Source organism: Acomys minous (assembly GCF_964271855.1).
Source record: "Acomys minous genome assembly, chromosome: 5".
In the NCBI taxonomy this organism is placed as follows: Eukaryota; Metazoa; Chordata; class Mammalia; order Rodentia; family Muridae; genus Acomys; species Acomys minous.
Window position 1 is genome coordinate 15,123,874 of NC_140494.1, and position 26,933 is coordinate 15,150,806.

At 45.5% G+C, this 26,933-nt stretch overlaps 1 protein-coding gene across 3 annotated transcripts in view; it reads right to left on the bottom strand.

Moving 5' to 3' along the window:
* Nucleotides 1–1,883: 1,883 nt before the first annotated feature.
* Nucleotides 1,884–26,933, bottom strand: part of DCLRE1C (DNA cross-link repair 1C) — a 28,070-nt gene continuing 3,020 nt past the window's right edge. The window contains exons 3-14 of one of the 3 annotated variants that reach the window (XM_084781781.1): nucleotides 23,920–24,004; nucleotides 20,517–20,576; nucleotides 18,269–18,324; nucleotides 17,664–17,765; nucleotides 16,820–16,892; nucleotides 16,475–16,615; nucleotides 16,047–16,148; nucleotides 13,565–13,701; nucleotides 12,997–13,051; nucleotides 9,395–9,483; nucleotides 5,661–5,755; nucleotides 1,884–3,151 (exon numbers count right to left, since the gene is read on the bottom strand). In XM_084781781.1, the coding sequence (XP_084637907.1) occupies nucleotides 2,193–3,151; nucleotides 5,661–5,755; nucleotides 9,395–9,483; nucleotides 12,997–13,051; nucleotides 13,565–13,701; nucleotides 16,047–16,148; nucleotides 16,475–16,615; nucleotides 16,820–16,892; nucleotides 17,664–17,765; nucleotides 18,269–18,324; nucleotides 20,517–20,576; nucleotides 23,920–24,004 (1,954 nt within the window). In that variant the 3' untranslated portion in view covers nucleotides 1,884–2,192. Of the gene's footprint in view, nucleotides 3,152–5,660; nucleotides 5,756–9,394; nucleotides 9,484–9,522; nucleotides 10,049–12,996; nucleotides 13,052–13,564; nucleotides 13,702–16,046; nucleotides 16,149–16,474; nucleotides 16,616–16,819; nucleotides 16,893–17,663; nucleotides 17,766–18,268; nucleotides 18,325–20,516; nucleotides 20,577–23,919; nucleotides 24,005–26,933 lie in introns of those variants that run through there. The other 2 variants (XM_084781782.1, XM_084781783.1) reach the window with 2 other exon arrangements.

The window sequence follows — 26,933 nt, forward strand, 5'->3', positions numbered from 1 at the left end:
AGTCAAGAGCAGAGGCTGGAACCATGGAGGAATGCCACTTACTGGCTTGTTCCCAGACTCCCTCAGCTAGCTTTTTTTTAGACTGCGCAGGCCCAGAGTGGGCTAGACCCTGCTACATCAATTAACAATTAAGAAAATCCCCCACAGACATGCCACAGGCCTATCTGAGGGAGACACTTCCTCAGTTGAGGCTCCTTTTCCCAGGTGACCCCAGATTCGTCAAGTTGCTAATGAGCCAACTGTGATATGTATATACAATCATTTTTATATTTGGTTCTTCTCTAAACATGGCTGCTGGCCTCTAGGATCTGTGATGTATCTTGGCATTTTAAAACTTTAACCTTGGCTAATTTACAGTTCTTCAAAAATGAAGTGGCCACTACAAACAGTCATGCCTGTTTAAATGCTACTTGTAAAGAGGTGTCATCATATAGCGTAGTGCTCACGAGCACGGACTCTGAAAGCCTGTTGCCTGGGTTTGAACCCTGGCTGTGCCGCTCACTAGCCCAGTGAAGTGACCTGCGTGCCTTAGCCTCATGCCTACCTCAAAATATGGTTTTACAGATCAAAGTTTTGTAAAGTGCTTTTTTTAATTACAGAATAAACACCATGTGTAAATACTTCCTGTTGTTGTTCTGTACTCAAAACAAGCTGTGAAAGCTGATGATCAAGTGTGCTGATCTAAATCTACTCTGTCATTCTCAGCTCTTGACCTCATTCCAGTCAGGGTTCGTGCCAGACTTAAGACCTAAAACATGAAAATTATGGTTATCAAATGTTAGCGATACCTTCAGAACAAGATTGTAGGCATGTTTTGAATGCTTACCGTGGATCATGAAATATCCTATTAAAACCAAGTTGTGGGCTGAGAGTATGGATCAGTTCAAAGAAGACCAAAAAAAATGCATTTTGAGTATTAGTGAATATATACACAAATACACGGCTATACATATAATTCGTAGTCATATCACCCAGTAGGCGGGGTCCTGGCCGAACTGCTGTGCAGCAATGATCTGTGACAGTTTAATCTGCACATTCTAAGGCTCCTTTTGAGTGACGTGTCTACATCTTTCCTTTGATTTGTAAGATGTCAGCATGCTGAAGTGTTTACAAAAGTGTTTATAAAGCTTTAATAAATCCATGTGCATCAATATGTCAAAGCAATTTCACAGTTCACAAAGCATTTAGCCATTTAATTCTAAATATTTTCTTTTCCACTCTAATTGTTGTAGTTTCAAATGGTATCATTACATTGGTAACATTTTTATTTCTTGAGACAAGCTTTTGCTGAGTTGTCCAGGCTTGACCTCCACCTCAATCCCCTCCTGTGTTGGCCTCCAGAGTAGCTAAACAGAGCCTTGCTTAGCCTCCTGGTGGTTTATCAGATTTAATTTTGTTTTATGTATGAGTGTTTTGCCTGCCCGTGTGTATATGCACCACATGTGTGCCTGGATCCCCTGGAATGGAATTAGAGTTGTGAGCCACCATGTGGGTGTTGGGAACCAAACCTGGGTCCTCCACAAAACCAGCCAAGTGCTCCAAACTGCTGATCCGTCTCTCCAGCCCTACCCCTAGGACTTTATGTTATATATCAGCTTTTGAGGTTAATAAGGTCCTGGTTTCCCCCTGCTATCAGTTTACTATAATAGATCCAGCCACCTGTATTTTCTAGACAGCTGTAATGATTCAAGATACAGTGTATCTTGGAATGGTCCTTGTATACTTGAAGAGATGTATTCTTCTGTGAAGTAAAGTACTCTTTGTCTATCAGAGCCAATTGTCTGGTGGTGGTCAGTGCTTGTCTCACCGATTTTCTGTATATTTACACTGGCTCTCTAAGAGAAGCTTTGTGTGTGTGTGTGTGTGTGTGTGTGCGCGCGCGCGCATTATTTGGTCTCTTTTTGTGGAGGGCTGTATGGGGGACTGGACCTAGGCCTTCATATGTGCTAAACGGGAGCTCTACCATTCCATCTTCTTGTGAGTTGGGAATCTTGTCCAGGATAGTATCTGCTCCTGTTAAAGCCACTCTGGCTTTCATTAACATATTAAGATGGTCTGTCCTTTTACCTTGAACTTGGTATCACTTGAATTGCATTTTCTATAAACAGCACATAGTTGGGTTTTATTTTCCCCAGACACTTTTTATGGATCACTTTACATCATTTGCATTTAATGTGATGATGTGTTTAGATTTAACCATGTTTCTCTTTTACATCATTTGAGCTTTCCTCAGTGCTTAATAGTGAACATTTTCTTTTTTCAACAACTATACTCTGACCTGTTGCCAGCTTTCCATATAAGTACTGCAAATGCTCTGGTTTAGGAAGCTCGGCCTCTGGAGTTGAGGGGATTTCAAAATCAGAGGAGCTCTGTGAATCCACATGTGCACTAGTTAGCGGTGTTTTCTCCTCAAGTGGGGATTTCCTGCCATTCACAGTGTCTGGTTCTCCAATGCAAGGACCTCCGTTTATATCTCTGCTTTTCAAGTCACAGTAAGTGTCCTGTGGACAGACTGCATTCTGTTCTGTTTGAGAGGAAGAAATATTCTCTTTGACTTTTGGTTTACAGGTACCTTTGTTCAAAGAGGTACTGTCCCCACCACTTTTCTCTTGGGAAGATAACAAAACAGTGTCACACTGGCTGTCCCAGCCTTGACTTCCTTGATCTGTTATATGTGTTGATTGAGATGAATTCTGGGAAGAGATGTGGGTGGATTCTCCATCAGAGTCACTGCAAAGCTTTGGTGAGTCACTGAAAAGCTTTGGCGACTGAGATCCCCCTGTCTCTATGGAGGAAGGTAAGTTTTCCAAACATTCCTCTGTGATTTCCTCTTTTCTTTTGAAGAATACTTCCCACTGTGGGATGTCCACATCAGCATTTGGTTGGGGGAGCGTCTCAGGGCCCAGACCTCCCTGCAGTGAAGGTGAGGTTTCTAGCTCTTCTTCACTGTCACTGTTGGATTCTTCACAGTCTAAAAAATTGGCCAAAGCAACACTCTCTGCTTTGCAGCATCCCGGGCTCTGTCTCAGGTCGGGCTGGTCTTGTGACAGTGCCTTCATGAAAAATACCTCAGGGTGAAGAGTTACCTGGTACGGAACTTTGTGCCTTAAAGGTGTTGGTAGAGGGTCATCAAAGAGGTCGCCTTCTTCCTCTGAAACAAACAAAACAGGCGTGCACAGAACAAGGAAAGGGGAGTCTGCACCTGAAGTTGAAAAAATAGCATTTACCTATTATTTTAATCTTGGAAGTATATAAAATACAGGTGCCAGTCTTCAAAGAAACACTAAAAGGCTGCTATTGGTTGAGAATATAGGTCAGTACTTCTCAAACCCGAGTGACCGCTCGATTTCACAGGGGGACATGTTTTTTAACAAGGAGTTTGTTTTTAGTGATGTGTATGTGCCCATGAATGAGATGCGTGAGAAGGCCGGCGGGGTGGATCCCTGTAGCTGGAGTTGGAGGCAGTTGTGTGGATGCTGACTTAAGACTGCCCGTGGGGACAATCCATGGGGCAGTGTAAGAACTAACGGATATGAAGGCCTCGTCAACAAACTTGTAGAGAACTAGACCCACCAGTCTAGTTCCAGAAGCTTCTGCCCTCAAGTCCTCTTTGTAAATGAACCCCCTTTCCTGGATTAGTGTAATTACCACCACCCCTCATCAAAGAAGCCTCTCTTTACAGCAAACGGAGACCATCACAGAAAACCACGACTGGACCAATGCCGGGGTCAAGGGTGCAGGGAGTCCACTGTGAAACAGGCCCTCCTGGAAGTGGCTGTGTGAACAAGCTGGGAACAACGGCAGTAATTGGCGTGTTACTGTGGAGGGGAAATTTGCAGGGTCCCCCGCCTAGACAGTAGACAACTACAGGCCAGAAATTACTCCTGGGAGGATAATTAGCCTCTCCATGAATGAGCCCCTTACCATGCAATGCAAAGTTGTCAGCCCTGAAATCATACATTTTATTTATATGCATACACACATGTACACATATTTGTATATGTATAATAATAAAAGAAGCTATCAACTTAGGGGGCAGGTATGTGGGAGGGACTGGAGAAAGGAAGAGGGAAAGTAGTGATGTAATTTTAATTTTTTTTGTTTTGTTTTGTTTTTGTTTTTCGAGACAGGGTTTCTCTGTGTAGCCTTGGCTGTCCTGGACTCACTTTGTACACCAGGCTGGTCTTGAACTCACAACGATCTGCCTGCCTCTGCCTCCCAAGTGCTGGGATTAAAGGCATGCGCCACCACTGCCCGGCTTTAAAAATATTTTTGAACTATCACATTTTAAAACCCACTCAATAAAATCCATGATATGCATGGGCTAAAATAAACATATTGCTTACAAAATACATTTAAAATGTCTAGTAGAGAATTCCACTAAGATGTTTACATATTAATACCTATAAAAATATGAGAAATGAGCAGGGGTGGTGGCGCACGCCTTTAATCCCAGCACTCGGGAGGCAGAGGCAGGTGGATCGCTCTGAGTTCGAGGCCAGCCTGGTCTACAAAGCGAGTCCAGGACAGCCAGGGCTACGGACTGATAAACCTAAGGAGTCTAGATGGGTAGAACCAAAGATGACAACATGGATAAAGGAAAATTAACAAATAGAAGTGAGCATTAATTGAATACTTTAACCAAAAAATTTTTTTTCTTTTAAATGTGGATTTGACAGGTGCATAAAAGGAACCTATTTCCTTTTAAGGAAGGTAAGACTGCAGATTCCAGTGCGCCTCTAGTGAGATGCTGACCTGATGTGTGTGGTGGACTCTCCAGCACCCTCTCTCTACCGTTTGCATGCTGAAGGGAAGGCCAACTACAAACCGTGAAGCAAACCTCACTGGAACCCACATTGCCAGTCCTGCCTCTGTTGAGCTGGAGACATGGCTTAGTGGTTAAGAATACCTGCTCTTGAAAAAGACCCAGGTTGGGTTTCTAGAACCTACGTGGTGGCTCACAAATCATCCTTAATCATCCTAGTTCTGAGGCCGATGCCTTCTGATCTTCATGGGCACCAGGTACCAGACATAAAAGTGCACAGACACACATGGGAGCAAAAGTCATATACATAAACTAAAAATCCCTAAGGTAATTTTAAATTAGATTCTAAATGAGTGGAAATACAGAAGCAAAAGCAGAACACAGGTCTGGTTCTAATCCCAGCCCTATCACTTCCTGCCAGACTTTGCTGAGGGAACTTTCTAAATTCTCTAAATTCCAGTGTTCTCTTTGGCAAAATCAGATGGGCATCACTTGTACATTTCTCCATAGGTTTAGCTGTAATATGTATAGAAGACAGAGCTTAAGACTTGCCCTATATAATTGTTCAGTACAGATTTTTCTCCAGTGAGGATTCACTTACAGCATCCCACCAAAGGATGAGAGTCTGAGGTTAGAACCACCATGTGCAGCTGCTGTAAGCCACGAGGCTTTGCCCAGAACCTGAAGCTCTCATTTCTAGTCAGAGCTTATCTGTGTCTTAACTGCAAAGTGGAAGAGCACTGTGAGAAGGGAGGGATGGCCAGGGGAGAGCTGGATGTCCGCACCACTCCACCGACCAGAACCAAGGGCAGAAGTCTCGCTTCCCCTGCTAACTTATTAACAGAAATGCCCCAGGGTGAGAACACAGCCCGCCTCAGCCCACCCAGACTCTTACCTGAGTCTAGATGGATTGTTCTAGCTCTCTTCAATTTGCCAAGTGGTCTGTACTTCGGTTCAGCACTTTGGGAAGATCGGCATAGAGGCTTTAAACTGACATAAATCAGAAAATTTAATTTTTTTTCCTTTTGGGAAAGCATAAGCAGCAGTTTTAGAGATTAGAACAAAGCCGTGGGGAGGCCACGTGAGCATCTGTGGGAGGTAGAGGAATGTTTAATAAAGACCCTGCAGCATAATAAAGTGCAATGGAAACACTTAACAACAATGCAGTAGATACTGATTATGTATGGAGGGCACTGCCTTAGATTAAAGCCAAATTTGCCTCTGTCCTTACAATGCAGGAAAAACCCGTATGCCAAGACAGGCGTAAGTAACAGTGACACCTCGCATCCAGAGACTAGGAGGAGCTGCTGCCTCCCTGTTGAGTGGCCCTCATTCACCTTTTGCAGGAATCCCACAACTAGATCTCCGGACCGCGGAGGCATAGACTGGAAGCTAGGGCACAGGAATAAGATCTCAAGGGGGCTACCCTCACTGCAGGCTACGTCACCTACTTCCTTCTACTATGTTGCCAGAAGTCTTGAGGATTACAGCCAACATAGCAAACAATGACAGCCATGACTCACCCAACCTGACATCCACCTATAGCCAGACTTCTTTCCGTTTGTCACCTCTGGTCTCATGTCTATGATATTCCCCGACCCATCCCACTGGACACTTCCAGAATCCGCTGTTACTGCTGCTCTATAAAGACATGTCATACATTCTCTTTGAGAAACTTTCGCCAAGTGAGGGCCACTCTACACCGACCACCTACCCACCTACAGATTGGTCAACAGAAATGCAAGATAGGAGAATATACATCTTAACAAGCACTGCAAATCATTCTAAGTATATCCCCCCATTTACATCTACAAGACAATCTTAAATCTCAGCTAGCAAGATCCAAGTTCTTTACTCTTGCCTTGCTGGCTGGCATGGCACTCTCAAACTGTTGTAAGCATAAACAACTCATCTCATTACCAAGGTAACCAGAGATACCACAGTCCCTGTACTAGGTAACTTTTTTTTTTTTAAGATTCTGGTTTTATATCTGTATTTATTCATATATCCATAGGTTCTGTGGAGACCAGAAAAGGGCACTGGGGCCCCTGGAGCTGAGATACAGCCAGTTGTACACCTCTGGATGTGGGTGTTGGGAGAGAAACTTGGGTCCTCAGGAAGAGCTCTCAACCACTGAGCCACCTCTCCAGCTTACCAGAATGGCCTCTACTGCCTCCCACTTCCTCTCCTCCCTGTCACTTCCAGCTCTTCTTCCTTAGCTGGCTACTGGAGTTCTGCCTCAGCCTGGTTCTCCTGGTGACTTGTCCTTTTGGTTTCAGTTACTGCCCTCATTGCCAACTCTAAACCTGTGCCTCCCACCTGTCTGGTCGCAAGAAATCCCTTTTCCCAGAGTCTGCCATGTAGACAAAGCAGCCAGCATCCCCTCAGGGACTTGAGAAAGTAGCTTCTACCTGTGAGAAGGAAGTGGTCTCCTTGTCTCTGGCACCCCTTGCTCTTCTATCAGCAGATGCCTACGGGCATGTCAAGGTCTATGCAACCTTCTTGGCTCTTCAATCCCTACACTTCAAAGTCCTCCATCCTAGTTTACAGGTTCCCTGGTTCCTGTTCCTTTTCTTTCTTTCTTTCTATTATGTTTCTTTTTTAATATATACATTTATATTATTACACATGTATAAAATAAACTTCATACAGCAGGAAGAACCACGAGACAATCAGGAATTATATAAATGTTATCTTCATAGTGATTTGGCTATCTGTATTTGGCAAACATTGAAGTAAACATCTTTCCTATCTTGTTGGGTCCACATTTCTGAATGGAGATCAATATCATATCTCATCTCTATTAATTTAAAACATCTATCTTGATCTAAAAACATCTTAACCCCTAACCTACTAAGCTTAATTGAAAGACTAAACTATCTGGTCTTCGAACCTATCAGAGACTTCAGAAGTTGATAAAACTTAAATACTTGAGCCGGGCATGGTGGCACATGCCTTTAATCCCAGCACTCAGAAGGCAGAGGCAGTTGGATCGCTGTGAGTTCGAGGCCAGCCTGGTCCACAAAGCTAGTCCAGAATTGCCAGGGCTACAAAGAGAAACCCTGTCTCAAAAAACCAAAAAAGAAAAACAAAAACCAAAAAAAAAAACTAACAACAACAACAAAAACAAAACCTTAAATACTTGAGTGAACCCAGTGTTCAGGTTAGCAGCTTCCAAAATGAAGAAATGACTGAGACAGTTTGCTGCCTGAGCAGTCACCCAACACTCTCTATAACATTGGAGCATCATCTTCAGCCTTCTGGCCCAGTATATCTGACAGACATATTTGTGAGGCAGGAACTATTGAGGACTTGCTTACGCTGTCTTGGCAGATCTTGTTCCTTTTCAAACCCTGGAAATGCCCTCACCGCCTGTCACTTCTCTGGGCTTTCCCCAGAGCCACTCTTGGTGGATTGAAATAAACTTCCCCTTTTACCCATGAAGCAGCCACTTTGGATTCTTCACTGCACCTGTTTCATCCACCACCTGGCTGGACTCTGTCTTCCATCTATCCACCTTAGCTCGCCTGAAACCTCAGGCAGGTCTTCCCTGTTCTCAGGTGGATACACTGACACCTGGCTGATTCCTCCATGGCTCTGACAGCTTGTAGAGCTGAACACCAGCCTTTCCCCCACAGGGGGAACTAGACTCCCTAGAACTCAGGCAGCATGGATCTGCCCCATGGAACTCTCCCAACTATTGAGCTGGCACTACAGAAAGGTTTGATGAATGGATTTAAACTATGCCAGGTGCTAGCACTTGGGAGGTGGAGGCAGGAAGATCACAAATTTCAGGGCAGCCTCAGCTGGATAGTAAGATGACAAGATGGCTCAGTGGGTAAAGGTAATTGCTTTTTTGGTTTGGGGTTTTGTTTGTTTGCGGGGGGTGGGGGGTGGGGGGGTGGTTTGGTTTGGTTTTTTGAGACAGGGTTTTTCTGTGTAACCTCAGCTGTCCTGGACTCACTTTGTAGGCCAAGCTGGCCTTGAACTCAGAGATCTGCCTGCCTCTGCGTCCCTGATTGCTGGGATTACAGGTGTGCACCACTGCTACCAACTGGTGATTGCTACCAAACCTTGAGGACATGAGTTCGGTCCCCTGAACCCACCTATTGAGAAGAGAGATCTTTCTGCAAGTTGTCCTCTGACCGTCACAACAAACATCAACAGTAACTCAACATGCACACGCGCGCGCGCGCGCACACACACACACACACACAATAAATAAATAAATGTCACAAAAAGTGGTAATAAAAGCCTTGCTCTCGAGTTTCATTCACCCATTCCACAGATAACCATCACTGAGGCTATTGGCTCTGTCAGGTGCTTTTCATATGCTATCTACTGAGAATGCCAACAAATAGGCAGGAACGAATATTCCTAATTTGTTGGTTTGCTGCTTACATATGATTGGTTCTGAAGTGATCCGGCCAAATTCACATTGCAAGTAATTAGTGGACAAGGTTCCACCCAGGACAAACTGACATTACCAGCACATTCTGCCCACTAGAAATGACGGGAGAAAATGGAAATGGGTTCTAGGTTTGCAAGTTTTCAGGCAGAGCACTCCCATGCCCCCCAGCCAGCACTGCCAATAGCAACACAAGCCCCACAGACAGACAGACTACTCACACGTCCATGACCTTATCCACAGTGAGGCCCATCGGAATGACGTTCGGATATGCATTCACCGGATAGATGTAGCTCAAAAAATCTTTAATCTAGAAGGAATAGGAGATGTACCGGTTGTCTCTATGGTGGAAACTTAAAAGTTGTTCTAGTCACAGTTCCCAGTGTACAGACTCAGTCTAGACACCTGCCCGCAGGGGAGTGAGTGGGCAGACTCAGTCTAGACACCACCTGCCCGCAGGGGAGTGAGTGGGCAGACTCAGTCTAGACACCACCTGCCCGCAGGGGAGTGAGTGGACAGACTCAGTCTAGACACCACTTGCCCGCAGGGGAGTGAGTGGACAGACTCAGTCTAGACACCTGCCCGCAGGGGAGTGAGTGGACAGACTCAGTCTAGACACCTGCCCGCAGGGGAGTGAGTGGACAGACTCAGTCTAGACACCTGCCCGCAGGGGAGTGAGTGGGCAGACTCAGTCTAGACACCACCTGCCCGCAGGGGAGTGAGTGGGCAGACTCAGTCTAGACACCACCTGCCCGCAGGGGAGTGAGTGGGCAGACTCAGTCTAGACACCACCTGCCCGCAGGGGAGTGAGTGGGCAGGTAACAACAGACACAATGGAGTCTTATCCACCCAGAAGGAACAAATAATGTCGTCACCTGCAGGAAAATGGATAAAACTAGAGATCACTGCGAGGCAAAGTAAGCCAAACTCAGGCCAAAAGCACATTTTGTCTCATATGTGGAGCCTATAAAGATACAAACATACATGTGCAGATACATGGCAGGCACATACATGTACAAATGCATGACAGGAAAGCAGAAGAGAAACCATGTGGGGAGGAGGGGAGGAAGGGCAAGAGGATCAGGAGAGATGATCGTCTGCTCTGTTTCCTCTCATGTGGGAACCAAACAATATAGAATGAGAAAAGACAGGGGACAAGGGAAGGTAATGGCAGGCAAATATGAACAAAGTCTGAAGATATATTTGTATGACAATGTGACCACTTGGGGACCTTCTAGGAAAAGGAACATGCAATGCCCAGGCCTCGTTGCCCTGAACCCTGCCAGTGCTGGCCTATGCTGAGGTCTGGGAACTAGAGCATTTGAACTTTGTCTAGGTTCCTGCTCCACCAAAAGACCTTGAGTCCCCAATGAATGGGATCTAAAGATTGTGTCTTTTTACAATATAACATTCCTTTCTTTGTCCAAGGCCAGCTGCCTACGTTTGGCAAACCTTCCATGTGAGTTAGAATACAGCTGCGTAGTGACCGTAACACGCAGAAGAACACAAGGTCTTGCCATGTACACTCATTACCAAGGCAACTGCATCTCGGACTAACTTGCCTTGCTCAAATGCCTGTTCTGATGGAATCAAACAGCACACAATGGTCACCACCCTGGGAAGACAATGACCTCTTCTGCCCCTTCCATCTTAGATGGCAGTCACTAGGGGAAGCAGTACAGTCAAGCCTGGATCCAAGAGCACTTTACATAAGGGACCCAGACAGAGAAAGGGGCAGGGGGATCCAATAGAGACCACTGTAGCCTGCAGGTCTCTCCTAGCAGGCAGCTCAGGACAGCCTGCCTCTGTGCACATGTCTCTAGTGCCAGAGAAAGGCCCTGGCCATAAAGTCTGCAACAGTGAGAGCTGCTCACACATAGGTGGGTGCAGGATAAAGAGCACACACAGACTGAAACAGAAAGAGTTTCCCAAGCAAGGCTGCTAGCCAGTGCAGGGTGTGTGGGCTCTGACAGGGGCAGGCAATTGTTAGGAAGTGTTCTAGGACCAAGACTCTGTGTGTGTGTGTGTGTGTGTGTGTGTGTGTAACTTGATATACTACAAATACAAACTCCTTCCTAACAAGTCTAAACAATCATACTTTAAAACATTCACAAGTATCTTGATTTTTTTTTCCTATGCTCAGAATGCTAAACAGAACTCTGTAGGTGTGCCTCTTAAGAATTCTACAACCCCGGCAAACCTCACTAACTAGCTCTTGGTAAGCTGTGATCTCAGTCAGGTCGAAGGCTCATTTTACAGGTGTAAATGAGCTGTAAAATGCTGGCTCCAGTACTGACTAGCCAGCACCTGGTACCCTCTGAAACATCCACTGCCACTATGCAGGACAAGGTTGGTAATGACAGTGTAAAGACTTGGATCCCTCTGCAGAGGGGGTGAGGGGGTGACTGGGGCATAGAGTGGCTGTCATCTAACTCCAGCTCAAAGGGTCAGATGAAGACACAGGGCCCCAGGGGCCTCCAGGAACCATGAAAACGGCCATTCTGGCCCACGGAACATCTATTCTTCACACATTCTTCACAAACAGCTTCTTCGTACCCTCAGGGAGACATGCAACAAAAGCCATTACTGGTCCTTACCCACCCCCTGCTGGTAAGGCTAGCAGAAACCCATGACATGCAAACAGACATTGACAGAGTAAGACCAAGCCTATGTCAAAAATGACTCAGCAGTCTTTAGAGAAGATGTGGTCACAAGAAGACATCCAGTATCATCCTATCTCCAAATCCTTGCCCGGGCACAGTACATGAATACCCTCAGACCTTTGTTACAGCAGCTTCTATACATCACCATGCACAGTGAATGAGTGAACACGGAATCACTGTCTCCAGGGGATGAAATTACGGACACCCTCTGGCAACATCATTTCCAGCCAATTGACGCACAGCTCTGTCTTATAAAACTAGTCTTATTAGTCTACAAACTATCCTGCATCATTTTGGCACTTCCAAGCAGTTGTGTCTTGTTTTTTCCCCTACCACACATCATTCTGTTCTGCCTGTGCACAGATACTTCATCGTAGGCTGATTATCTCTGTAGCTCAAGTCTGAGCACGGCTTATCTAGCATATGTATTCTCCCTGTGAGGCACACCACAGCCTTCCTGTGCTCAAGAACTAGACAGCACGACTACAAGCCACTTTAAGTAGTGAAATAGCACTCGCTCTCTCCCTCTCTCCCTCCCTCACCCGCCCCCCTCTCATAGAGCATATAGATCACATAAAGAAACCCTGTTTATAATGTGAGCTAAAACATGGGCAGGGAACATCACTCTGTTTAGTAGGAGCTTGCAATGTGCATGTCAAGTGATTCGACTTTCCATCATCTTCCGCCCCACTGCAAAGGACCCCTATAGCCCATTGAGAAGTGATGCTGGGCTTCTGGGTACAGTGTAGTGAACAGGCAAACACAGAAATATAGAATGCACAAGTGAGAACCATTTTTATAATATAGTGAAAGGAGGGATGAGGAGGTGGTTCAGGCAGGAAATGCCTGCCTTGCACATACGAGCATCTGATTTTGATACCCAGAATCACATAATAACTGCTGGGCACAGTGGTACACACTTGTAACCCCACACAGCCTAGCCTAACTGGTGAGCTCCAATCCAGTGAGAGGCCCTGTTGCAGAAGACGGGCACGGCTTTCCTGAGCATGGCATCTGAGCTGTGCTCTGGCCTCCACTCATGTGCACACATACACCACTCACCCATACCCATGTGTGTATGCACCCCCCCCCCCCACATGTACCCTGCCCTATGGTGATCAACTGCTGCAGATGAGTTAGGAGTTGCTGGGCCCACTTACCTCACTGTAGGAGGAATGGAAAGAAAAACAAGCTCTGTATGAGCTCTCTCCTGTCCTAAGGGGAAAGCAGAACACAAAAGGACACTTAGCAAAACTACCTAAGGTTGAACTTCCACCTAGGCTGTCCGGTGAGGGCACACTGTCAGCAACTGCTGCCTGGACAGGAGTCACCTTCGTCAGGCATGGAACCCTGCTGTAGAGGTCTTGCTAAGGAATCAGGGCCACAGAGGCACCGCTGCTACTATACCAGGGCTTCCGTTCTCTCCAGTACCCATCTGCGATACACAGCAAAGCCCTCAGACGCCTTCAGGGTCTAGCCATCCTGTCTCTCACAGAGGAAGCCCCTGCATATACCAGCTAATGGACTGCCATAGTTTGGAAGAAACATCCCTTCATTTTAAATAACGTTCAAGTGATAAAGGTATGCCCAACAATTATTTTATTTTATTTTATTTTTATGTCCAACAATTATAACAGACCCTCTCCTTGGGCTTCTCCTGACCTGTGTTTAACTCCACTAACGTCAACCATTCCTGAGTTCCGGCTGACCAGGGCGTTGCTTCTTTACCTCACTATCACACTGGTTTTTCTTGTTCTCTCTCCGAACCACATGGTGGATGGCTTGATGCTGATGGTGTGCAGCGGAGTTTTAGTTCTGGAGCTGATCCCGCAGGGCAATTTATTCCACTGGAAATACTCTTCTGCCTGCAAGCAAGCAAACCGACAACCGTATTTGGTTTAAATCACGGTAAATATTTTGAACATGGCTGTTTGTAGACTGGATCTCAAAAGCGACAGCAGATGACCTTCCGAGCTTGCCAAGAATGGACACAGGAGGGGAAGTGGGCTCTTCCAAATCGAGACACAGTCTGCAGAATGCCCAGCCCGCCTGCTTCACCAAGCTCATGATGAGGAAAGAAGTGAAACTCTGTGGCTTGTATCAAGAAAATCCTCAGGCTCAGTGAGGAGGCACATGGCTGGACCATTGTGAGTTTGAGCCCAGCCTGGGCTACAGCAGCTTGACCCTTTCTACAGAGAAGACTCTCAAAAAAGAAAATCAACAAAGCAGGCTGCTCTTTGGGCTGGGTGAAGTGGCACATGACTGAACTGGAGGGAAAAAAAAAAGAAGAAAGAAAAGAAAAATGAAAGGCAACATGACAGTTCCCAGTACAATGCAAGAGAAAGTTTATTGTAGGCATGTGGGAGAGCACAGCCATGGCAGGGACATCTGGGACATCCAGAGTGGACATGACCAGGCTGACGTGGGGAGAGGGAGGAGCAGGAGAACCAGGTGCAGCAGTCAGGAGGCCCAAAGGTACAGAGAGAGTGAGTAACCAAAATGCATTATACAGGGAAGAGCAGCCTAGCCCCTTGGACTGGAGAGTTCAGGGTAGGGGGGTATGCAGGCAGGAGGACCCTGTAACAGGAGGAACTGAGGGGGATGCAGAGAGAGCCTGGCAGCCGGGCCTAATTTGGTATGTTAATTAGGCATCTCATCTCAGCCATTTGTCCCAGGTTTGAAACTGAACAATGACTACTTGGGACACAGGCAAGAAGATCGCAAGTTCAAGCCTAGCCTATGCTACAGTGGCCTGACTCGATCCACAGTCCCAGGGCTCCCGGCTTATCATTTTATCTACATTATTTTTAGCCATCCAAGAGTCTACTGTGTAGACAACCAGGAGTAGTTTCTAATGTGTAACTCTTATTGGAAAAAAAAGATTTCTTTGTATTTATGTATACGTGTGTATGTGTGCATTTGTATGCATTCGCGCGCGTGTGTGTGTGTGTGTGTGTGCATGCATATGTGCACATGTGCGTGCGCCCCCAAGGAAGCCAGAAAGGGGCATTAGATCCCTGGAGTTGGATTTACAGCCAGTTGGGAGCTGGGAACCAAGCTCAGGTCCTCTGAAAGGGCAACAGGAGGTCTTAGCACTGAGCACCTCTCCAGCCCTTCTGATGTGCAGCTCTCTTACGCTGCTGCACACATGCGCTCTAACAGATTCTCCTAGAACACTGCGTGCTGACACTGAGATGATGTATTTCCATGGACCGTCCTTAAGGGTTTGAGCTAACGGGGCAATGCTGCTATCACAACAGTGCTCCTCATATATAAAGGCCTATCGCTGAGAGTTCTGCCGTGAGACAGTTTACGTGTTAGGGAAAATTGTGATCAGGCTTCTGAGCCTGAAGGTAACAAATTTAGTTGTCTTAATAAAAAATCAAGGACACTAGCTGGGAAGAGGATGCAAATAGATGGAGCAGGAGAGCAGGAGAAGACACTGGGAGTAAATGTGACATCACAAGCTCGGCAGTGGTGGCGCACACCTTTGATCTCAGCGCTAAGGAGGCAGGGGCAGGTGGATCTCTGAGTTCAAGGCCAGCCTGCTCTAAAAAGTAAGTTCCAAGACATCCAAGGCTACACAGAAAAACTTTGCCTCAAAAAACCAAACCAACCAAACAAACAAACAAGGCATATGTTGTAAATATATATGAAAATGTAGGAGGATCCCAAGATCACAACAGTGAACAGAGTGGGAAGGCGGTCACGAGCCCCCACTCTGAGACACTGTGGACAGCTGACTGTCCTGCAAGACGGAGAGTCAGCCCTGGCCCTGGCAGGTCAGCCATGCTCCAGTGGACAACCTAGGAATAGACGGGAATATACAGGCAGCACAAACTGAACTCTATGGATTATTAAAACAAACAAAAGTAACAGGGCACATGCAGGTGGATGAGTAGGGAGACGGGGTGGATCTGAGAGGAGTTGGCAGTAAATATGACTAAAACACATTGTATGAAATTCTCAAAGAATTAATAATTTGCTTATATTGTAAACTAGTGAGATTGTAAGTTTTCATTCTCATGGAGAAGAATCAACTTTGTATCAAAACTGTGAGACCTTGTGCCTGTTACTCATTGTGAAGTACACTCATGGCCTCCAGCCAGCAGCTTAAGATCACGAAAAGGCTTGGGAGAGAATTTCTGGACTGCCTTCTTGGTCGCAATCTCTCAGGTCCCACAAACGACAGGACTGGTGTTTCCAGTACCTTCGGGTGGCGGCAGGCGTGGATCTGGGTGTTTCGGTCCGTTGTGAGATGGTGGAGGATATCGGGCATGTTTCTAAACATATCCAGCTTGTCCACGTGAACCTGTGCGCAACAGCAGATGAAGCACAGTGTTTGAAATGAATTCCTTACAACAGATAGTTCTGGGGTCCTTATTATGGGGGGAATCTTTTCTTCTCTCTTGCAGTCTAGTCCTGGGCTATTTCAGTGCCCATACTTGGCCCGTGGGACACTGAAGACTATTCCTCTCTTTTTGGCTGTGACTGTCCTTCTGTGAGGACACGCACCTATAAAGATGAGATGCATTGTGAGGGTGGGCCTCTGACGTAGCTGTGTCATGGCCACTGCTCCCACCCATCCCTGTCTTCCGTTATTCGGGAGAGGAGGAAGGACAGGAAAGGGAGCAGTACCTGCATTCCCAGCTCCTCACTCAGGTTGGTGAATAAATACTCGTAGCCATAAGCTGCTTTACAGTTCAGCCACACGACGTGGTGTGGACTCCTAGTGACCCAGCTTCGAACCAGCTCCAGAATCCCCCTCAAGCACTCCTCCTAGACACCAACGGAATTTGATACTTTGAAGAAACTCATCAAAATCTTTTCTTCTTCAACATTCAGAGGTGATCAAGCAAAAGGGCACAACTACAGCCTTCCAACAAGAAGGTGGCCACAGGCCAGGCAGACCCTTCATCACCCCGGGCAGACCCCTCACCCCAGGAAGACCCATCAGAGACCCGTCACCCCAGGCAAACGTACACGACTTGGAATTTGATAAAACCTTGGGTCACAGAAAGTGGTGTCTAAATACACACTTTGGATGTCTTTCACTCTGAAAAGAAGAAAATAAAATAGTGTTAGCTATTTCATGGGGCATAATTGTGTATAAAATGACGTAGACCCTCAGTTATTTTCCAGGGTGTTGCATTCCACTTTCAAATATTTTATTCATCGATGTTATGACACCGATGGGGGGTACCGATGGACACCAATTTTCATACAATAAAATAAAAGGATTTTTATATCAGAGATAAATGACTTGGTGGATAAAGGCATTTTCACCATCCCTGACAGCTTGAATTCCATCCCTGGGATCATGTGGTGAAAGCAGAATTGACTCTCACAAATTATACACACACACACACACACATACACACACACACACTTTAAATATATATTGATTTTTGCATGCCTAATCCAATGACTTCAATCAATTCATGCCCTTATCATTCCATTCCAAGCAAGGTGCGGCACACAGCACAACCTCACCTTAAGGAGGAAAAATGTGCTCTCCTATTACAAAGTTTGGTGGTGGTGGTAGGTTTGTTTTTTTTTTTGTTTTTTGTTTTTGTTTTTGTTTTTGTTTTAAGACAGGGTCTCTGTGTAGCCCTGGCTGTCCTCAAACTCAGGGATCCACCTGCCTCTGCCTCCCAAGTGCTAGGATTAAGGTGCGTGCCACCACCACCCAGCTTTATTACAACTTTTATAATCAAGTTGATTTTTAATCTGACAGAAGCTTGGGATGATGGGGACAGCATGCTGGCCCGCACACCCCCATCACATATTCAGACTACACAGCCGGGAATTACACAAGGTCCTATACCTTCCCCCAGAGTGCAAAAGCTCCATTCTGGAAGCTTCTCCTTTGGCCAGTCTGAAGTCTCCTGTGTATAAGACAGTTCCATTACGGCCCTCAAATAAAAACCTGAAAAATAAGTGTATCTCAGTGACTTCAAATCACAAAGTCCTAAGAAAGCAAGCACAGGCCTCCTGCCAGACATGTCCCTTACAGTGAGGTACTAGCAGAATGATAAGTCTGAGTACCTGCCATCTTTCCCCATGAGTGGCAAAAGTAAATGAATAAATACATATAAATCCACTAAGATCAGCCACCAGGACGAGCGGCACTGAAGCTGTGCGTGGCCTGTCATGTTCTAGCTCTTCAGGCCATTCATATTGTCACTCAAATCATCGCATTCCCGGGAGAGACACACATGTGACAGATAGTCCAAAGTCACCGGAGAAATACCACACTGAGAAAGCCACATTTCCTGTGGTCGCCATCTCCACATTGAAATAAAGACTGAAGATGCTGCCAGAGAGAGTGCCTACCTCTGTAAACACAACACCTTTAGACCCAACAAAGTTCTCTCCGCACGTTTAAGACGTGTTTATATAGAAGGAAATGCAAACGGATGGGCCCCTTACATAACTGATCCTGGGCAGTGGCCAGCTGGTAAGAGAGTCACAACAACCTCTTCCTTCTAAAGAGAAAATAAAGAGAACAACAGTAATGGACGTTATCGTTAGGAGCTGGCAAAATTCACGAAGAACCACAAGGGCACGCCTCCTCGCCCCTCATTCCCACACGCTCCAAACCCTGGAATAAGTGGAACCCTTGTCCACTCCCTTAAACAGAGCTGGGACAGGACCCACTTCCACTCCTAGGTACACGCTCAAGAGAATGTCCACGCAAACATTTGGTCATGGATGTTCACCGCCTAATTACTCACACCAGGCCCAAAGTGGAAACACTGCAAAACGCCCAGCCACCGATGAGCATTTTGGGTTGTCCACACCATGAAACACGATTTGGCTGTAAGTCACATGATGTATACTAATTCCACAGATAGGCAAGTCCAAAAAGACAGAAAGGAGAATGGTAATTACTAGAAGCTGGGACAGGAGTGGGTGGGAGCGCCTGTAACGGGCACAGGGCTCCTGAGTGATGAAAACACTCTGAAAATTGACTGTGGTGGCGCGCAGATAGTTGTGTGAATACACCAGAGCCACAAGCCTTCAAATGAGTAACTGTGTGACAATGAATATTGCAATAACACGATTACTAGAAGAAAAAGGCACGAGATGCAGCCTGGTCCCAGCTCATCGCATTGCACATGGCACTGTTCCTTAGGACAGAGCATGCCGGGCACCACTGGCTCTCCAGCCCTCAACAGGAGCTGACAGAGCTCTGTCCGCAGTCACTCCTCGCCCACCTCTCGCAGGACTCATCCTGCAGGCCGCTTTCAGCAGGGGTCTAGTTGAGGCTGGACGCACACTGCACAAAAGCCAGGTCACAGGACAAGGCACGTAAGCAGTGGCACTGCAAGACCACTCCCAAACTTGGAGGAAGCATCTGCAGGTGACAAGGCCACTAACACCCCTCCCTCCCAAGCCACACTTGCAAAGATTCTGGCCTACCCACCTTCCTTTCCTCCCTCCCTCCCTTGTCACCCACTTTTAATCTCCACCTCCTAAACCTGGTTCTACCAGGGTGAAATTCTGAAGAATACTCGTGACCTTCCCCTAAGGAGAAACATCTAAAAGGCCACCTCTCTTGTAATTACTGCCCTTCGCATGGTCACCCTCAGAGTTCCTCACAGTGAAGCCAAACATGATGAGGCTATAATACTACAGAGCAGATGCTAGCTCAGCTGCCAGGAAACAGTAAGACCCTCTCAGCCTTTGGTGTCATTAAATGGGGTTTTGCCTTATTTTGCTTAAGGCAGGTCTACAGTTTTATTTACTATTAATACATCCATGAAGTGCTAGCTTTAAATTTAAGGTTGAAAATTAAATTTTATTCACTCAGGCATAGACTTATTTCAAATTAGGAAAATAATTTAAGGGCTCACTTTGGCAGCACATACTAGAACGCTACAGAGAAGGTTAGCATGGCCCCTGTGCAAGGATGACAGGCAAATCTGTGAAGTGTTCCATATTTTAAAATAAAAAAATAAAATAAAAAATTTGAAAGAAGATAGTCATTACACTTGAAGTTGCTTCAAAAAATTCAGATATAGGAAACTTAATAAATGTGACAACGACATTGTGGAGCATTAACAAATAATACTCTCATCACATAAGCATGTAAAACTAAAAAGAAATCATTTTGGAGCCGGGCCCAAACCTGTAATCCCAGCACACAGGGAGACAGAGGCAGGCGGATCTCTGAATTCGAGGCCAGCCTGGTCTACAAAGAGAGTCCAGGACAGCCAAGGCTACACAGAGAAACCCTATTCTAAAAAAACAAAAAACAAAACAAAACAAAAATCACATTTACTCTTACAACACTCTGTGCCTGAATGTCTCTGTCTCTGAAGCTCAGGCGTTGAAATGGTAACCGTGGGATCGTAACTAGCTTAACCCCAGTAAATAGATTAGTGCCTTAAGAGGGAACTGATTTACTTCTCCCACTGTGCAACACCACCAGGACATGATACCTAAGAACTCACAGTGGCAAAACGTCAGTGTACTATCAGAGAACCCCCAGCCCACAGTCAGAGACCTAGTTAATAGGGATAAAAACACTCACAAATGTTGTGGTTGTTTTTCTAAAAATGTACTTCATTCACAAATTACTGCTTATGAATAAATGAGCAATCTAGTTTAAAGAGAAGTTAAACCATCATTTTAGCACTAAGAAGAAAATACAAAATGTTTATTATATAGTTACCTCACCCGATGCCTCATCAACTAAAGATATCTGGGTAGGAGTTTCAATTTCAATTGCTATCTGAAAAGAGAGTAAATGAAGAACCATTTTTGATTTCATGTATGTATTTTGATTTCAATACTGTTTAAAAATGATATAACTAAGCAAAAATACTTTTATTGCTCTGGAGTTATAGCTCAGTGTTATAATGCTTAGCATGCAGAAGGACTTAGGCTTAGCACACAAACAGGGCATATATATATATTCAGTCCACATACACACTTAGCACACACATATTGTGTATACATACACCATGAATAAACACTTAGCACACACATACAGTGAGCTTGCATATACACACACTCAGATCACACACATGCACACACACACACTTATGTGTGCACATACACATAAACTAGTAACCAGGGACAAATATTAATATTACATTTACAGATGAGAAGCATCTTACTCATAACGTACTGTGAAACCTCTGGGTTTGAGACTGTTTTGAAGAGATTTTTAACAACTTTAATTGTCTTTACTTTTTCTGTTTGCATGTGTTATGTTGGGGGGACATGCGTGGGGCCTGTTAAGCACTCTACCACTGAGCTGCAGCACCAGATCTAGCTAGATTTTCCTGGGGATCTACATGTCTGTGTATGTGCACATGCATATGGAAGCCAGAGGTTGATGTCATGTGTCTTCCTCAGTGGCCTTTCTCTTCTCAGAGCTAGGGTCTCTCAATGAACCTAGAGCTGTCTAGTGAGCACCAGGGACCCTCCTGTCTCCAGCTCCTCTGCTGCTGGGGTTATAGGCATTTAAGCACAGTCCCTGAGGTAAGGGCCAATGTGTGTATAACTTCATGCAGCACCAAAGCAGGTGTTCAGCACTATCAAGGCTGGAAGGAGATGCTGACATGGGTTGGCTGCCCTCCTCAACTCTTAGATGTCTGTGGATTCCAGCTTGTGGCTGGTCTTCCCCAATTCTTGGCAGCCTCAGACAGACTAGCCTATGGCAACTACAGGCCTAATCCCAGAGGCAAAGGGAGAGCAACCCAGCCTCTGTGCCAGATCTGCAGAGGGCTAGAGATGGCATCATGAGACTAAACATGCATGATAAAAGGGTCTTCCCACAAGAAGAGGGGCTGGGGTGGCTTTAGAGACAAATGTCAGCGGGTATTTTTATTGGAACATAATACCCATACATATTTATTGGGTGTGGAGCAATAATTTGTAATTTGTAAGTATATATCATGATCAAATCAAGCCATTTTGTCTCCTAAACTATTTATCACTCCCATGCTTTGGGAGTTGTTGGATTCTGTTCAATCACAGACTGTTGTAGATTCAGGCTATAAAAAGTTGGTTTTGTTTTTTTCTTTTTTAAAAAAAAATTGCTCACATATAATTAATTGCTATGGAGTGGAAGGGAAGTGAGCAGGCGTGGAGAGATCAAAGCTAACTTGTGGGAGTCAGTTCTTTCCCTGGGACCCAAGGATACATACAACTCAGGCTATCAGGCTTGCAGGAAAGAGCTACAGCCCAGGCTCTTGTCTTAGTTTTCTGTCGTTTTGGTGGCACTGGGGATCACACACCCAAGGCCAACATGCACCACCCCTGAGCTGCACACCTGGCGGCTGTGGTGAAGGGGTGGGCCTGGGCTCATTTGCTCGCTTTGATCTTGCCATGTTTTGCAGAGGCATGCCAGATGTGAGGCAGAGAGGACAGAGTTGGTGGGACTCAAGCTGTCATCTATCAGACATCAACAAGACGGTGCACAGACTTTCAGTAGGTGGTAACTGGAATCCTCCTCTCTATGGTCGCCATCCTTCTCGGATGGAACACCAGCAGTCATTATGAGTTCGAGGTTTTTGCTGACAACATACATATTCATGTCCTCTTGATCTGCTGCGTCTTGTAACAGCAAATAACACCCCCTTGGCTCTTACAGTGCTCTGGTTTTTGTTTGGCTGGGGTTTTGTTGCTGTTGTTTGTTTTGGTTTTGGGGGGTTATATTTTGGCCTTTAGTTCTATTCTGTGTGATAGGAAAACTGCTACTCTGGCACTTTGGATTTCTGTTTGGTACAAGTTCTTCCTTCACTTTCTTTTATTTTTTCCTTTAAAAAAAAAAAATCAATCCTTGAATTCAAGGCCAGCCTGGTCTACAGAGTGATTCCAGGAAAGCCAGGGCTACACACAGAGAAACGCTGTCTCAAAAAGCTAAGGAAAAAAAAGAGAAGAAAAGAAAAACAAACAAACAAACAAAAATCAACCCTTGCCATGCATGGTGGCGCACACCTTTAATCCCAGCACTTGGGAAGCAGAGGCAGGTGGATGGCTGTGAGTTTGAGGTCTACAAAATGAGTCCAGGACAACCAAGACTACACAGTAAAACCCTGTCTCTCTCACATACACAAACTTAGTGTCTCTCTCTCTCTCTCTCTCTCTCTCTCTCTCTCTCTCTCTCTCTCTCCCTCCCTCCCTCCCTCCCTCCCTCCCTCCCTCGTGTGTGTGTGTGTGTGTGTGTGTGTGTGTGTGTGTGTGTGTGTTGCATTCTATTTTTTATTCTTTCCTGCTAAGTAGGTCAAGATGACGTGAAACTTATGATCTTGGGGCTGGGATATAGTCAGTGGTGGAGCACGCGCAGGGCACACACACAAGGCCTTGCAGGGCACACACACAAGGCCTTAGGTTCAGTCCACAGAACCACAGAGAGAAAATGAACTTGTGATCTTGCCTCAGTCTTCCAAATGCTGGGATCACAGGCCTGTGACGTCATGTTTGGCTCCATTCTATCTTTTAATATTCTAGTATTCTGCTTGTTTCCTTTTCTTTCATTCTTCAAGGTGTGTGTGTGTGTCTCTGTGTGTGTGTGTGTGTGTGTGTGTATGTGTGTGTGTGTGTGTGTACGTGCGCACGCCATCTATGTGTAGGTGTGTTGAGGCCAGAGGAGGAAGTCCGATTCCCTGGAGCTGAGGTTACAGGTGGTTGTGAGCTGCCTAATGTGGGTGCTGGTACCCACACTCAGGTCCTCTGGAGGACCATCAAGTGCTCTTAACCACTGAACCATCTCTCAGACCTTACTGTTTTTTATGCTAACCTTTAAAGCATGTTTCTTCTTCCTGAGCTAGCCTGTGATTTTAAAGATAGGCTAATGCACACCATGTTTGCACTTTAATACATCTTAGCATAATATCAAAAATCACATTCTTGAGGAATAAAAACAACCAATTGCTGACTACAAACCTGCTGAATCCCCATCAAATCTGACTATTCTAACTCATGATGAACCTATACGTATGAAGAAAGGGCTTTGGAATAACTGTAATAATATTTTTAAGATGCCTCTAGAAATACTCCCATGTACACAACAAAATAGTGCTATTCAAAAATGACATTATTTTTTAAAATTACAATTGACTTACAATTCGTTTTTCCCAAAATCTGTACTTCGGGCTAGTTAGCAACAGCTCCTTAGTAACCGGAGAACAGTACAGGAAAACTTTCAAGCTGAAAGCAAAATACAGAAACAGAAGGAAAAAAAGCTGTTTTGGCACAATTCAAAATAAGTCACTTTGGCAAGTCAGCAGTGCATGTCACAGAATGTCATTCTCCTCTAAAACCACAATCAGGTGACACGGGAAGTGTGACATCCCTGCCATGATCTGGATACAAAAGCCTCTTCAAAACCCACGTGCCAAGGCCTGGTCTCCAGTGCAATGTTCAGAGAGAGGTGGGACTTTGGGAGCATATGAGGCCCCTGACCTAATCCACAGATTCATCCTCTGATGGAGTCCTGAACTGGAGGAAGGACATTGCTGAGGACATGTCCTTCAAGGGCATACCTTGTCCCTGGTCCTTCCTGTCTCTTGCTTTCTGCTTCAAGGCTGCAGGAGGTGAGCACTGTCACCTGCCATGACCTTTGCCATGGTTCACCTCACCGGGAGGCTAAGGGCAATGGAACCAGCCAACCACAGACTGACTGATATCAGGAGGCAGTGTAAATCTTCCCCCTATAAATTGTCTTTCTCAAGTGCTTTGCCACAGCAACAAGCAGGCTAGCACAGTGCCAGCATCCCATTGAGCACTTCCATCCTGTCCACGGGACAGGAGAAGGAATTAGTGCAGGGTCCCTCAACTCCGTAAGAAGACCCCCACTTCTCTCACACTGAGACTAGGTACTGGGGATGAACACGCAGCACAGTGTCAGAGCCCCCAGCACGAGAAGAAAAAATAAACACTGCTTGTATGTGCTCAGGTACATCTAGAAAAGACAACATCAAATGGGAAGCTACTTGTAGAAAACTGGAAAGGGGTGCTGGGAACAGAAAGTTCTGCTTTTTGCTTCATTTAAATCTACTTATTTGTGTATGAAGAAGAGCAAACCCAAGGCCTTGCACAGCTCGGTGAAGGAGCTTTGTTATTTACATTTCTAGTGAACAGACATTAATTCCATATTAAATAATAATAATAATAGTAATAATAGTAATAATAATAATAATAATAATAATAATAATAATAATAATAATAATAATAATGTTATAGTTTCAAGATCAGGAATACAATCCATGGTAGATTTTATTTCCACACCACTATATAACCCATTTGTTTGTAGTTATTGAGCTGTGTGTAAGAGCACACACCTGTAATCCCAGCATTCAGGCAGAAGAGGCAGAAAGCTCACTGCAAGTCTGACTGATGTACATAGTTCAGGAACAGCCAGAGCTACATGGCAAGACCATGTGTCAAAAACACCTACGCATACCATCAGCACACTTTCCCACATCAGCAGGAAGGGTTTACACTCTATCATCTTGAACTGGGCACATCCCTGTAACTGCCTTGACCACAGGATATGATGGAAATAACTGCAGGATTTCTTTTTTTTTCTTTCTTTTTTTTTTTTTTTCCGAGTCAGGGTTTCCTTGTGTAGCACTGGTCATCTTGGAATTCACTGTGTAGACCAGGCTGGCCTCAAACTCAGAGATCTGCCTGCCCCAGCATGCGCCACCACCGCCCTGGCTAGCTGCAGGATTCTTAAAGTTTGTTCTCAGGGCAATATGCCTGCCCCTCTCTTGGGATTTTAGTTTGTTTGTTTGTTTGTTTGTTTGTTTGTTTCGACAGTGTCTCACAATGTCATCCTGGCTAACCTGTAACGTGCTATGTAGAGCAGACTGGCTGCAAATGCACAAAGCTGTACCTGTGCCTCTGTCTTACAAGCGCTTTGACTAAAAGCATGCTGCACCATATCTGTGCCAGGATGAACAGTTTTTAACCCCGAAATCTCTATTAACAAAACCAGCCACCTCAGGTTAAAGAAATCTTTCAGAGTCAGACAAGCTCAAGAAGCCAGCTAGTCTAGGCCTTGGTGCTCTTCCTGCCTCTTCTCCGGTCTCAGACATCGAGTCTTCAGAGAGTTTCAGTCCCGCCTGGTGCTAGGCAGGCAGAAACCAGAACCCCCCACTGTACACAGTCACTATTCCTGGCCCAGAGAAACTGGGAAGTTGGGGTTGTTTTAAGATACTCAATTAGACAAGGTGATTTGTTATACAGCACAGACAGCTGATACATAGGCTCTGAAATCAGACAGGCCTGGTTAAAAGCCTGGACCTGCCACTTACTGATTGTGTAACAGAACTTAACCTGCCTGGCTTCTAAGTTCCCTCATCTATAAATTGGAAGTGATAACAGTACCCATGTGAAAGATTGCCAAGAGGCTCTAATGAGGACACCAGCTCCACTTGGACTGCAGCGAAACTCTAGTTGAACCCTTACACCTAGGGTAAACATCGGAATGAAATAGTTGTCTTTCGCTGCACCTAGGGTAGACATCAGAATGAAGAGCTGTTCTCCAGAAGCACTTTGAAGAGATCACTGTAGAAAACAGTGGTTGTTTTCTGTTTCCTACAGCGTTGTTTTTCTGAAAGAGCTGCGCATCCTTTGCGTGACTTTGATAACGAGACCGTCCTGACACACCTGGAATGTCCTGCATCAGTGAGCGCACAATAAGGACTGAAGTTGCAGGGACATGATTGTTTTCCTTCACCAAACGCATAGATTAGATTAGGGCCTTTGGTTTGAGGGGCTTGTTTTACCAAAAACACAACAACACAACAACAACAACTTTTATGTAATAAATCAGTAAGTATGTTTCGGTGGGGCTGTTCGGGGCTCAGTTCATGAGGCTGGGCCTCCTCTGCCTCAGAGCCTGATTATATGCTGGAGTGGCCCTCTTCCTTGGATCGACCCTCACGACTCAGAACCCAGTCCAACAGTGGACTGCTGCACTCTCAGCCTCCATCATCCCTGGTCCATCAAGGCAGCCAGTGTTCTCAACCACTAAGCCCTCTCTCCAGCCTAGGATTCTTGCTAGCAGAACAACCATCTACACACATAACTATACACTCTCACGGAAATAAAAACAAATGAGACTGTTGCT